General features: G+C 41.1%; 1 protein-coding gene across 1 annotated transcript; it reads left to right on the top strand.

The window, feature by feature from the left end:
• The first annotated feature begins 436 nt into the window (after positions 1-436).
• Positions 437-8,700, top strand: PENK (proenkephalin). Its single transcript, XM_053396087.1, has 4 exons — positions 437-587; positions 698-826; positions 1,883-2,023; positions 7,746-8,700. Exons 3-4 carry the CDS (start codon positions 1,886-1,888, stop codon positions 8,406-8,408), a joined length of 801 nt encoding a protein of 266 aa, XP_053252062.1. The 5' UTR covers positions 437-587; positions 698-826; positions 1,883-1,885; the 3' UTR covers positions 8,409-8,700.
• Positions 8,701-14,468: the final 5,768 nt, after the last annotated feature.

Consider the following 14,468-nt stretch of genomic DNA (forward strand, 5'->3'; position numbering starts at 1 on the left):
CCTCGACGGTGGACGACTCAGGGTCAGAGCCTTCGAAAGCGGGAAGAGATCTGTCCTGCCAACATCTACTCCTCACAGCTAGAGGGGAGAAAAATATGACCTCAACACGTGGGGAGGGTGCACCCGTCCCAAGTAGCAGACTGGAAGTACTCGTGTCGTGTCCCTTCCCTGCGCCATCCATTTTTACGGGGGGAAAGCTACCTCGGGGTGAAATGGATCCCTGAGTGGGGTGGGGAGATGGGGGGACGGCCGGTGAGTAGTGCATCTGCCCACCCACGCCGGGGAACAAGAGAGTCGTGCGTCGTCTGTTGGCCTCGGGCAGCGTGCGAGAGCCCCCTTCCTCCCCCTCCCCAAAGTGCCAGGAGCTCCTACTGGATGTCGTCGGTGCTGCGTCACATAGAGGCTGGAAGCGATTGGGGAAGGCTCGGCGTTTCTCTTTTTTGACTAATTATAAAGTCCCTCGCTCCACTTCCCCGGGTGCTGACTTTGCTGGAGAGCTCCCGAGCCCACGGAACAGACCCAGCCTCGGGAAAGGGAAAGGAGGCAGGCAAGGAGCGGCTCGTCCTCGAAGTTCGCTTCTCCACCATGTAAGATCTGCTGGAGCCGGCCAGCCTCGAGGGAGCTGTCCGCAGCGCGGCGTTGAACTCTCGCCCATGCCTTGACTCGCTTGTTTTGTTTTCTCTCTTTCTCCCCGCAGCTCCTCGACAGCCGCACCTGCGCTCTTCTTTTAAAAGGAGGAGGAAAAACCACCGAGCGAGCTTCTCTAAACTTCAACGGAGCAGCTGCTCCCTTCGGAAGAACGGCCAGGAACCCTCGAGGAGAAGAGGTAAGGGGACGGAGGGAGATGGGCGTCGAGGGACGGGAGGGGATTCCTCCTCAGCCTCTTTCCAGCAGCCCAATGTTCACTCTCGTTTCTACTTAGTGCAGAGGTTAGAAGGTCTCAGGTTTCCACCCCCGGTGTCTCCAGGTAGGGCTGGAAAGGGCTCCTGCCTGAAATCCTGGCTAGTTTCTGCCAGCCAGGGTAGGCAACATTGAGCTGGATGGAAGAGTATGAGGCAGCTTCCTATGTAAATCCATGGGAATGGGTTGCATGGTTTTGCTGGTGCTGCAAGCTTTGCCATGAAGGTGGATCAAACTCTCTTCTGTCACCAGTGATGTGCTCCCGTTCCTTATGGGATTAACACCACCGTCTTCTTGCCTTCTCTTGACCTGGTGGCCAATGCTAGTCAATATCTGTTCTTCCAAACTCCTAGACAAGGTGTCTCAATTTAGATACCTATTTAATAAACCCACTTTACTTGTGCTCTTGTGATATAGCCATCAGTGTGATTAAAGAGTAGCAGAGAGGATCAACATTTCCCCTCCCGCCCAAGGTATGTCAAATGTCATTCTAACCAGCATTAGGAACCATGTATACAGAACCAATGAGTGGTAATTATTCCAGGTTAATTAATTTTTGGAGGAAGGCAGAAATGAAGGGATTCAACTCATAGTTCTTTTAAATGCTTCTTTGTTCGTTGGTAACTTTCAGGACCCTACATGTTCAAATGAAGCAGCACAATTATAAATCAGGGATGTGGTCTCTGGACTAAGGAATGAGAGACAGGCACTCTAACTTTCTGATGTGCAACATTAACACATTAGATTTAAAAGAGCTTGGATAGATTTTAATGCTTTGGTCTTCAGTGTTCTTTCTTGGAAGCATCTGCTTGATTATGAGCAAATTTGTTCAAATCCATGGTTGTAGAGGATGTCATTGGTGTATGATGGTTAGTGCTCTTTCACCAAACTTCCTTGCGCATATCAATTTGGAACGCAATGTATGTGCCTTGAACAAGGAAGCAAGTGATTAAGTTCAATTATATTTTTTTTCTTTTTGCAGATCATGACATTTCTTCTGAGATGTTATTTCTTGCTCTTCGCTCTTAGCACATGCCTCATCCTTACAGTTCAGGCAGAATGCAGCAAAGACTGTGCATCTTGCACCCACCGATTGGCATATCATGCAGACATCAACCCCCTGGTAAGCAGAATTTAGGCTTGTTTCTGAAGAACCCAATTAATTTATTAGCCATTTAAGAAGCCTATTATTACTCACATTCCATCTCTATCTATCGCAAGGTGGTGTACAATAATGTACAATATATATTAAATAACAACAACTTTAAAATATTTTAAAACAACACAAAAAACAGAATATGAATTTTGAAAAACCAATATAAAATAGAAATGATGAATTACCATGAAAAGCTCTGCTAGTGCAATCAGATTTCAAAACTCAAAATTGTGTGTATCTCTAACACAGATTAGCCACCCCCTAATGCACTTTAGCCATTCTTGAAGGGCTGTTAAATAATATTGCAATGTCGTTTTTTACATATGTTTGTGTGTAATGTATTGCTTCCAATATGTATAAATGAACCTGAGTACAGCTTCAGAGAGAATGAGTTATTCTGGATTAACAATGCACAATACAAGCATGTAATTGTATATGCCCTCAGAGACATATACCTTTCCTCCAAGGAGCTTAAATATGCGCTTCTTCATCCAGTAGCAGAAGATTGCCTGAAACCTGATCTTAGTGTAACTGAAGATCATATTGAATACTTAATATTTAGAGTTAAATTATCTATGCTTCTTTGATAAATTAATAATAAATAATCACAAAACCTGTCATATTGGTTTATGCTACACTTCTGTACTTCACTACCAGCTAGTTCAGCTAGTTCAGCACCTTGGAGAACTCCCACATTTCTCACTGTTCAAATACTAGATCTAGCTTGGTTATGTAATCATGGAACTGATGAGCATAGAAAATGAGGCAGAAGGAATAGGATTATTTTTGCTTACGTAAAGTATGTAAATTGGGTGTTTGCATCCCTAAAATTATATATGGAATCTATTGTTTTTAAGACCAGCATGAACACTGAAGACTTCAATTCCATTGTTCATTATTGTCTCCCTGTACAATACTTATCCCAGAGTTATGGTGGTGGCATAATTAATACCATTCTTGGGTTTTGTAGCCTCTTCCTGGAGCGGGTTATTTTGATCTGCTGTAAGTCTTTAGGCACCCTCAATGAACTAATTTGCCAGGGTGCATATAAACATGATTAAGGAAAGTAAAGCAGGCACAGTTCAAAAATGGGTGGTTTCCTTTTTGAGCCCATTTCAACTTTGCCTTTGATTTTGCTGGAGAATGTATGCCTTCTCTATCAAATATTGCTTGCCTGAATATCCGAAGGTTTATGTGTTGTCTGCTTGAGATCCTCAGTGGTACAGATGTTTGGCGTAATCAGTCTGCATGGGTTCATGTGAACTATTATTGGCATTTGGCTTTTCCAACTCTAATGCTCAGATCCATAATAATGCACAACTAGTTCCATTTGCTCATGAGGCATTTGAATTTTGGTGGCTCAAACTGCAATCCATGCCAAATGGCAAGCCAGTTTTGAAATGTATTATTTAATTAGGTATTAAATGTACGCACCACCTTTTCTCCAAGGAGCCTAAGGTGGCATGCATGGCTTTTTCATCCCATCTCAATTTTACCCCACAACAGCCCTGGGGGTTGGGTTGGGTTAGGTTAGGTTAAGATAGGTTAGGTAGTACAGGGTCATTGAGTGAATTGCATGACTGATTGAAAATGTGAACCTGGTTTCCAAGCCTTGTGACAGCCCAAAATGAGACGAGCTTCAAAGGGAGCTTTTGATGTGGCATGTTTCACAGGTTCTGGTCTTCAAAAGTAATATTTTTAGAAGTCACATGGGGTGCACAAAAGTCCTTCAACTCCCCTAAGTGAACTCTTGATTTCTAGCCAAATCTGCTAGATGGGAACCTGTGGGAGAGCCACAGAGGGAAACATGCTTCTGCCTCTGCACTCAGTCTTGCTGGCATTTGCAAGCCTGGGGCAAAAGAATAGCAGACATTCGTTTATAATACCCATATTCCACACCTGTCCAAAATTTCCTTCACCATCTTTTTGCTGAGGATGCTAGAGACAGTGGAGATGCAGAACTGTTTTTGAATGTGGAAATTAGGCATCACCAGGGAACTGACCTTTAACAACCCCATGGGGAAAAAAATGAAGTACCATGTTGCTTCATCTCCATGTACATCAAAGGGAATGGAGGTAGTTTGTCTCTTCAAGGTTCAAGAGGGTTCCTGTAATTTTGATAGGCTCTTATTGTTGTGCTTTATTATTTTCTTCATAACTGCATATATTGCAGGATCGTAACAAGGATCCAGAAACATAGGAACTTGCAACTAAAAGCATTATTTAAGTTCAGGACTCTCGTTATTTCGACCATATAAAGTTGAAATCCTGTACCCCTGGGAATAAGTCCCATTGCATACAGTGCGATTTACTTCTGACTGAGTAAATATGCATACTAGAACATTAAAGATCCATGTAAAAAAGGTATGGTCACATCAGATCACTTGTTTTAGTACTCACTGGCAACTCTTAACAATGTTTCAGAGCACATTATCTATAAACTGGTGGGCTGTACTGCAAATTAAATACGCCATGTTCTAAATTTGTTTCCATTTTAAGCTGTTAACAGATGACATATTTTGACAAAATGTTTGAGCTGGCATTAAATGAAGTACTTTGTACATGAATAGAATTGGTTTTAACATTTCTTTCTGCTATAGTGTTTGATACCATCACCCTTATTATATAATCCACTATAAATCACCTTCATTAAGACTAGACTAAGGAAATAGAAATGTTAATACGGAATGATATATTACTTGTGTTTGATTTTCACGTTGAAATTAATGGGATGTGCTTGAATTTGGGAGGAAGTCAAGTGGCTATTTATTTTAGTTCTGTGTGTATTTGAACCTATGTTGTTTATAACCATTGTATAACTGTTCTGTCTTGCCTGAAAGAAAAAAAAAAGAGGGAGGGGACCCAAGGAAGTTAGACAGCATAAGGTAAAAAGGTACCTAGAATTACTACATATAAATATGTTGCACAGTGGTACCTCGGGTTACATACGCTTCAGGTAACATACGCTTCAGGTTACAGACTCCGCTAACCCAGAAATAGTGCTTCAGATTAAGAACTTTGCTTCAGAATGAGAACAGAAATCGTGCTATGGCGGTGCAGCAGCAGCAGGAGGCCCCATTAGCTAAAGTGGTGCTTCAGGTTAAGAACAGTTTCAGGTTAAGAACGGACCTCCGGAGCGAATTAAGTACCCAAGGTACCACTGTAACTCTTTGAAAAGGAATGGATTTTGAAGTGGCTATCTGTTTTCCAGATTGTTCATTTATACATGCAAATGACAGCTCTGTTGGGAACAATAGTAGATGAAGATCGTGTTGATAATGATTAACATTTGTATACCATCCTTCATCCATAGATCTCAAGACAGTTCATCACATAAAAATTCCAGATAAAAAACACAAAATACATAATCAAAACCAAAACAAACCAATAACCTACCCACCCCATCCTCCCACCCACTGAAAGAGATGTTTACAGTCACTGTTAGGACACCTACTTTATTCCAGATATTCCTATTCAAGCATGAACAGCTTCTATTTTGCAGATGGGGGGTGGGCAGCGGCTGAGTATTAGCTACCCCTGTATCAGAACTGAGCCCCAGGCAGCCCTTACACAGTGCCTGCTATAATTTTTTTGGAAGGGTGTAAAACCTCCGTCTGGGGTCCTCCTTTCCTCTAGATTCCATTTTCAATCCAACCAACAATTTTAATCAGAACCCTCTGATATATTCATTACTAGCACACACTATTCGAATTGTAATACTATAGACAATACATTGGATAATTTACACCACAAGCATATATTGACTAACATTTCAAAAAACATTTTGCAAACCACTGCTGTCACTTCTCAAGCAATGAGCTAGGTGTTCCAACCATCATGTTAGATATACTAAATGGGGATTCTGAAATTTGCTGTCAGTATTAGACGTTTTTTGTTGTTGTTTCACTTTAATATGGATGTGCTGGCATGATTTTTAACAATACTTTTTGGTGCATTGGGCTATTTATTTTTGTGCGATAGTGATTTTCTTTCTTTCTATGATGTATCCCTGTTGGAAAGCCTTCTGTGAGGAAGTTATACTAAACGGTGTGGTCTAAATATGCAAAATAAAACAAAAAAAATCCTTCCTTTGAATGAATAATGTAGGGTTCTCTTGAAAAGATGCTTGCTTCCAATACGGTTGTATTAACTGGCTGATATAGCAACCCTGTGATCCCCATCCTATGTGAGTACACAGCCAGAATCGTATAGGGAGGGCTATGCATGCCGGCACAATGATGCGTGTATTTACAGCAACTTAAATTTCAGCAAATGAAGTGGTGTACAGCCACTGTGTGGAAGTGCTGCTTCAAAAGCCAATCCCTTCACATCAGTGCCTTGTGCCAGCCACATGCTCAGCAGCCCCCACCTCCAAGGTCATGTGTTACCTGCTTTGTTGTTGGCAGATGTTGGCTGAGACCCTACCTGCCCGTGGACTGTCTCGCCAGAGTGGTGCATGCTCTAGTTATCTCCTGCTTGGACTACTGCAATGCGCTCTACCTGGGGCTACCTTTGAAGGTGATCCGGAAACTGCAATTAATCCAGAATGTGGTGGCTAGACTGGTGACTGGGACCATATAACACAGGTCCTGAGAGATCTGTATTGGCTCCCAGTATGTTTCCGAGCACAATTCAAAGTGTTGATGCTGACCTTTAAAGCCCTAAACGGCCTCAGTCCTGTGTACCCGAAGGAGCATCTCCACCCCCATCATTCACTGAGATCCAGCGCCGAGGGCCTTCTGGCGGTTCCCTCATTGCAAGAAGTGAGGTTACAGGGAACCAGACAGAGGGCCTTCTCGATAGTAGCATCTGCCCTGTGGAACGGCCTCCCATCAGATGTCAAGGAAATAAGCAACTATCCTATTTTTAAAAAACTTCTGAAGGCAGCCCTGTTTAGGGAAGTTTTTAATATTTAATGCTGTATTGTTTTTAATATTCGATTGGGAGCCACCCAGAGTGGCTGGAGAAACCCAACCAGATGGGCAGGGTATAAAAAATGTATTATTATTAATTCTGTTAAATATTTTTTAAAAGATGTTCCTGGTTCTAATGTGACTTCTTAATCTAAAGAAATTCAGAGTTGGCCACACAATAAAAGGCATGGCACCCACCCCACCTCATGCTGCTTTGGTGGACAAATGTTTCACCTCTGCACTGAACATGCAAGTACACATTTGACCCTACATTAAGATGCAGATAGCCAGTCTCAATGTGTGCAGCCCACAGACAGCTGTAGTTCCATCAACAAATGTAAGAAAAGAGTTAAGGACTTAAACTGCATGTAGCCCACTCACATTTGCTATCTGCTCTCATTAGGTTTGCCGGGCTTCCCTTCTTGTAACAACATTACATATTGCCACGCAATCTCTGGCTCTGTGCCATGTAATACATTTCATCTTTAATAAATAAATGCATTTTTGGGGAAATGTGATGATGCATCTCTTCTTGTCAATGTAAATTCCACCACAAATCTCAAAGCAATGCTAAGCCAACCCAGGTTAATGGTTCCCAGTGAGCTAAGTATTTCAGAGAAAGATAAAAATAGATAGTTGTAACATTCCCACCCCCCGCCCAATTATAAAGAACTTGGTTTATATTCTAACATATGGATTTCTAGTATTGCTGCTTTTGACAAGGCAAAAAGAGGTCACAAATATGTTCTTACTTTGTAAATCAAACTATTTTTCAGGCATGTACACTAGAATGTGAAGGAAAGTTGCCCTCTGCCAAGGCCTGGGAAACCTGCAAAGACCTTCTGCAACTGAGTAAACTGGATCTTTCCCAGGAAGGCATTGGTGCCCTAGGAGACAACCCAAAAGAACAGGATGAGAGTCATTTGCTAGCCAAAAAATATGGTGGTTTCATGAAAAGATATGGTGGCTTCATGAAGAAGATGGATGAGCTCTATCATATAGAACCAGAGGAGGAACCTAATGGAGGAGAAATCCTTGCTAAAAGGTATGGAGGCTTTATGAAGAAGGATGCTGAAGATGATGCCTTGGCTAATTCTTCTGATCTGCTGAAGGAGCTTCTTGGAACAGGAGAAAATGCTGAAACTGGGCATTATCGGGATCTGAATGATGGTGAAATCATCAAGAGGTATGGTGGCTTCATGAGGAGCATCAAGCGCAGTCCTGAATCGGAAGATGACGCCAAAGAGCTGCAAAAGAGATATGGTGGCTTCATGAGAAGAGTGGGGAGGCCAGAGTGGTGGCTGGACTACCAGAAACGATATGGTGGATTTCTTAAGCGTTTTGCCGATTCTCTCCTTCCTTCAGATGAAGATGGAGAAAGTTATTCCAAAGAGGTTCCAGAGATGGAAAAAAGATATGGCGGATTTATGAGATTTTAATTACCTTCCATTTGTCCTTTTTGTCCCAAATCAAAGACTGCCTCATTGATCATAATTTATTGTCATGTGTTGCTTGTACTGTACAGTTTTTTACTGTCCTAGTTTATAATGCAACCTGCTGTCTGTTATTTCAAGTTCTGTGCTCTTTTAAGTCAACAAATAACTTCTGTAATGACTTCTAATTTGTCTGTTGTACTTTTCATGCTAAATCTATTTTAATTACCACATCCATTTCTTTAAAACAGCGCAATTGCTTAGTTGTATATACAATAAATTGTTCATCCTAACTGCATACTATATCCTGAAGTATTTTTCCCCCAACAATCACTACAATTCATTTCTTTCTGCACATGTGAAATTGAATTTATTCCCCTCTTCTCTCTCTTTCATTTTAATTTTTCAAATTTATTTTTGGAAACTTGAAGTGAATAGTCACTACAACAGGCATAGGCAACCTTTGGCCCTCCAGATGTTTTGGACTACAATTCCCATCATCCCTGACCACTGGTCCTGTTAGCTAGGGATCATGGGAGTTGTAGGCCAAAACATCTGGAGGGTCGAAGGTTGCCTATGCCTGCACTACAACCATCTATGCCACACATACACATTTAAACTCTAGAGGATGGTCAGTATATAATAATTTGTACACCTTGTTTGCAAAGTGAATTAACAGTACACATTCCCATTTTAAGAAAGAAATTACAGTCTCAGAATTTCTGAGGACTTGCTATTTCTCAAATTTAACAACTTTTAACAGAATTCCAAACCTGTATAAATCAATAGGGTTTAAATTAAGAAAAATGACACCAAACTGCATTAGTTTGGGATCTTCCCGTATTGTATGTGTACAGAAATGGCTTTGCTGGATCTTGAGCTCAGGTTGCAGCTGATTACTATTACTATTTATTAAATTTGTATACTGCCCTTCATCCATAGATCTCAGGGCAGTTCAAAGCATAAAAATACAAGATAAAAACACAAAACACATAATAAAAACAAGACCAAGAACAAAACTAACCAAAACCCCCTCTCTCCCACCTGCTCTCACAAACATTTAAAAGGGTATAGGATGTTAATCAGCTTGAGACCTGGTTAAAGAGGAACATTATATCACCTTCTTGGAACTGAATTAGCCTTTTGTCAGAATTATAGGAACTCATAGGAAGCTCAATATCTCTCAAGAACACTCCCAAACTGGATCTGACCTTGTACTGATCTCTACACTTTGCATTGGCATTTCTTTGGTTTTCTAACTACTTTCTCCCTACATGTTCACCTCATATATGAATATCTGTGAGTCTATCTCACAGGCTTATGTTGCTTCAAACAATGGACTAAATTCCATAAGGATGAAGGTCAAGCTAACCCGGTTACTCACTAAAGGACTGTCATTGTTGCCATCCTAATTTTGTTTCATACACCCGCATGGCAATCAAATAGCAGTAAAACATATTAGAATTTATTTCAGAAAGTAGTAGTTCAGGGTCTCTGTAGTGCACAGCAAATGGTGTAATTTACACTATGATTCGTTATGAAATTGGCCCAAGCACAAGGATGAATGTTAAATTTTAAAAAGACAAGACTGTGTAGCTACCCCTAATTTTATCCTCACAATGGGTCAGGTAGACTTGACTGAGAGACTGTGATGAGTGGAGAATCACTGGGTGAGTCTCAATGATGAAAGAATTTGAACCTGTGTCTTCCCAGCCTAAGCCCAACACTCAGATCATTCCCCTACATAGGCTCCATTCACTTTCAGCAGGGATGAGGATCCTGTGACCCTGCAGGTATTGTTGGGCTCCAACTCCCATCAGCCTCAGCTACCATCAGCCAAAAGCCATGGATGATGGGAGTTGCAGCCTAGGAAAATCTGGATTCCTCTTGCCTGCCTTACAGCATCCCAAGCTCACTCTTTTCCTACACAATGAAGACTTCTCTTGCTTAGTTGTTTTCCTCCAGTTTCTTTTCAGGCTTTTCTCCAGCTGCAGGGCATCTGCTGCATAAACTTTTCGTGCATCTCTCTTTTCCCTACCCAGCCCTTTTGAACTGTCAGATCTTATCTCGTTTCTTCCTTTCACAAAGGGCAAAAATCACAGCTTTTTCCATATGTTTGACAATACAGTTTATAATATTTTAAGGGGAACATCTTGTAATAGTGGATTAACATGGAGTGTGTCAGACAAAAGGAGGCATCTCTGAGTGAATGTGGCAGCAGTTGTGGAAAGGTTGCATGTAGTCTATATTCATTTGAAGACATTAGGAAAAATATTTAAAGTGTATTATAAATCATAGTTATTTTAGGGAAGCTTTTAATATTTGATGAATTATTGTATTTTAATATTTTGCTGGAAGCCACCCAGAGTGGCTGGGGAAACCCAGCCAGATGGGCAGGGTATAATTAATAAATTATTGTTATTATTATTATTACTTTTAAAGGTTAGAAAACAATCATTTTTTCCTCTCCTCATATTTTTTACTTTTTTTAAAAAAATGCATCTTTGTTTTAGAAGAAAACTCAAGGTAGCTAACATTACAGAATTAAACACAGTACAAAGGCATCAGTAGAACAATAATACCCACACTGAAACAGCAATCAATAAAACCTCCACATCTGCTGGAACAAGGTCGCTGATTATGGATGGGTTGCTGATTATCAGAATATAATCAGCAACCCATCACTTAGCACTTCCTGGAACAACCACATCTTTGCCAAATAGCATACAAATAAGATGATCGTGATCATGATGATAACATTGACAGTAGTTACGATTCTAATGAAGGGCTAGGGAACTTGTGGCCCTTTAGAATTGTTGGGCTTCAACAAAGGCCAGTGGTGGTGAGAGTCATTCCAGTCCAGCACATAGCTGTCAACATTTCCCTTTTTTAAAGGGAAATTCCCTTATTCCGAATAGGATTCCTCGCCAGAAAAGGGAAAAGTTGACAGCTGTGGTCCAGCAACACCTGGAGGGCTGCATGTTCCCCACCCCCTTTTCTAAACTGAAGGTGTCCTTTCTCCCAAAGACCTCTGCTGTCAATCAGAATGCATGGGAGGGAATTATGAGACAACCTTGCTATGAGTTCTGCAAGACTCATCCCGGTTCTGCTCATTTTCACCTGGCCTGAAAGGGAAGGATTCCGACTGCTCCTGCTGCTCACAGTGCCTAGAGATCAATCAGGATGGTGTCTTGTTTAGGGGTTATTCCTGGAAGCAACTTTTAGTTGTGGAGGAAATGTATTGTTTTTGCTCCTATTTGGATTCTCTTCTTGTATTTCTATGGTTAGGCCTCCGTATGAATTACTAGTGAATTGTTTGATTGTAGCATATATTTGTTAATATGAGATGTGAGTAGCCTTTAAATATTAGTATGAGAATTTCCGTTTTTGCTATGTCTTGTATTTGTTAGTGAATTATCTGGAAGCGTTGCTATTTAATGTAAACTTTTCTGATATTGTGAGCCGTTTGCAGCATGGCTTATCATGGAAAAACGGCATACAAATAAACAGATGATAATCATTTAATGAGCACTTCCTGTTGTTTCCTCCAAGGATAAAATGAAACCAAAATCACACTTAAATTTAAGCCAGTGCCCAGCATTCCATCCCATGCTAGCAGCACTAAAATGGATTTGTATGTAGTTACTGGGACAGTAGTATAATATCCCCACTCTTGGTGGTATTCTTGAATGTTTCCCTTGCAGACAATTGGAGGAACATTTCGTTCCCTGAGCAACTCCCATTCTATAAAGACAGGTCCAGCCTAACCATGAGGCAGACTGAGACAGCCACCTCAGGTGGTGGAATCCAAGGGGCTGTGGTGGCTTCCTGGTTCTAGTGAGATCTCACAAGAGGGAACCTGCAGAACCCCAGTAAGTAAGGCTTTGGCAAGGGGGTGGAAACCTTGCACACAGAGCAGCATCTTCCTACTGCACCTCAGAAGGCAAAACAGGATGGGCCATACTTGTATAAAGGCTTTCTAAGCAAGAAAAAACATATTAGAAAAATGCACAAATGTGTGGCAGCTGTGTGCTTTGGGGTTGTGAATTAGGATCACATACCACTGGAAAGTTCTAAATTTCCATTTTTAAAAGGCTGCATACAGATACAACTATAATGGCAAGCAGGCATTGTAGTAACATGTTTATGGTCACTATAATTATAAAAAGGAAAAGGAAAAAAACTGCTGTGTACCATTCTCATGTGTTTTCCTACACTCATATGCTCTTGAAAAGACCCCAGTCCATTTTACATTAGAAAATTTGCAGTTGCTATGAGGATGTCAAAGAAGAGTTTGAAGAGAGTAGTCATGGAAAATCAGAGCATTCTCTTTAGGAAACTTAGATACAAAAAAATCTACCTACTTTGTTTGGAACAAATTTTAATATGGTTAGGCTGCAATCCTATGGGAGTAAGCCCAACTGACCCCTATGGGACTTACTTTTGAATAGACATGTGTACGATGACATTGTAAGGATTCTACATATGACTGTGTTACTCACCATGACTAGACCAATTGAAATGAATGAACCTAACTTTAATGGGTCTACTCTGAGTAGAACTAGTGCCCAAGTGTGTTGGCAAATATACTAAGCCTTCTTTTTTGTGGTACGTTTGTGGCTCCATTCCTTCCTGGAGGAGTATGTGATTTTTTCATAAGTCACTCTGAGTTACCTTTTCTTTAAAAACCAACCAACCCACAAATGACTAATGAATTCAATAAATAATAGTAATAAATGAAGGGGATACAATTTGTATGAAACATTAGTTTAGTCTTAATGGATATGTTTATTGAATTCTTTTACCAAACACCAGAAATCATCAGACATGGCCTGTTACTCAGCTCCAGAACAAAGAACAAAACAACTCACCCGAAGAGAGTTTGTGTTGTTGCTCTTCCAATCGAGCAGTTTGATGACTTCTCCATAGATGGGGGAAATTATGTGTATAATAAGTAGAAATAAGTAACTTTATAAAAGACATTTTCATGCTGCAATTTTGGAATACTGCCCCCACACAATGTGAATTCAAATCCCCAGAACAAAGAGAAATACAGCTCATCAAAAACTCGTGTGTAGGGAGTGCAGAATGGAGTGGAATCATGTTTCTTTCCCTTTCTCTTTTTAACATTCTTTCTTGCCATCAGAGTGAGGCTCATCAGATCTTCCAGGGATTGGACACGAATACTATTTTAAGCTCTTGGCACATCCTCAGCATTTTGTCATCCCGCTGAAATCCTGGTGCAACAAAGTTAATAAAATCTGGGCGAGTTTCTAAACTCATTCAGTGGAAGGTGTTTAAAAGTTTCCTTCAGGCATTCTAAACTCTCAATAGTAGGGTGTGCCTGTGTATTCCTCCTTCATCCCTGTGTAAGCTTTAAGCCCCAACGCAGCTGGCATCTAGTCACACAATTAATTTAGCTTCACCTTCAATATTGCATCACCTTCCTTAGAGAATCATGAATTTCCCAAGGCTGCCAGACAGAAGTCAAACACACAAGCTCCTAGGCCTGCTCATGTATACAGGTTCTGGGCAATCATGGTTTATGCTCAGCCAGGTGCCCTGCTCACCTACTGGATTCATGTCAGATGACTGCTGGCAAAGTGCAGTGGGACCCAATGCTAAGATGGACCTAAAAGCCTGAGTCTATTCCAAAATCATGACTTTAGTGAGGCACGAGTAGGGCTTCTCTATAGGAAGTGAAGTCCAGTACACAAGCATCCCCTTGTGAGCCATGGCTGCATGTGTTTCTGTCACCTTGGCCCTATTCACACCTTCCTCACCTGTGAAGCATACCCACACATGCAAGGCAGAGCTTCACTTTTAGGCCCACCCCTGCTCATCTTTTTGCAACAGCAGAGAAATAGTAACAAGGACTGCTTCTTTCCATATGAACCTACCCAGACCTTGAAATCATCTTCTGATGCCCTCATTCATGTGCCCCCTCCTTGAGAGGTTCGGAGGGTGGCAACACGAGAACGGGCCTTCTCTGCAGTGGCTCCCCATCTGTGGGGAGTTCACCTGGTGCCTTCATTCTACACCTTTTTAACGTTCCTTTTTAACCAG

The sequence above is a fragment of the Podarcis raffonei genome, chromosome 7 (genome assembly GCF_027172205.1).
Source record: "Podarcis raffonei isolate rPodRaf1 chromosome 7, rPodRaf1.pri, whole genome shotgun sequence".
NCBI classification, from domain to species: Eukaryota; Metazoa; Chordata; class Lepidosauria; order Squamata; family Lacertidae; genus Podarcis; species Podarcis raffonei.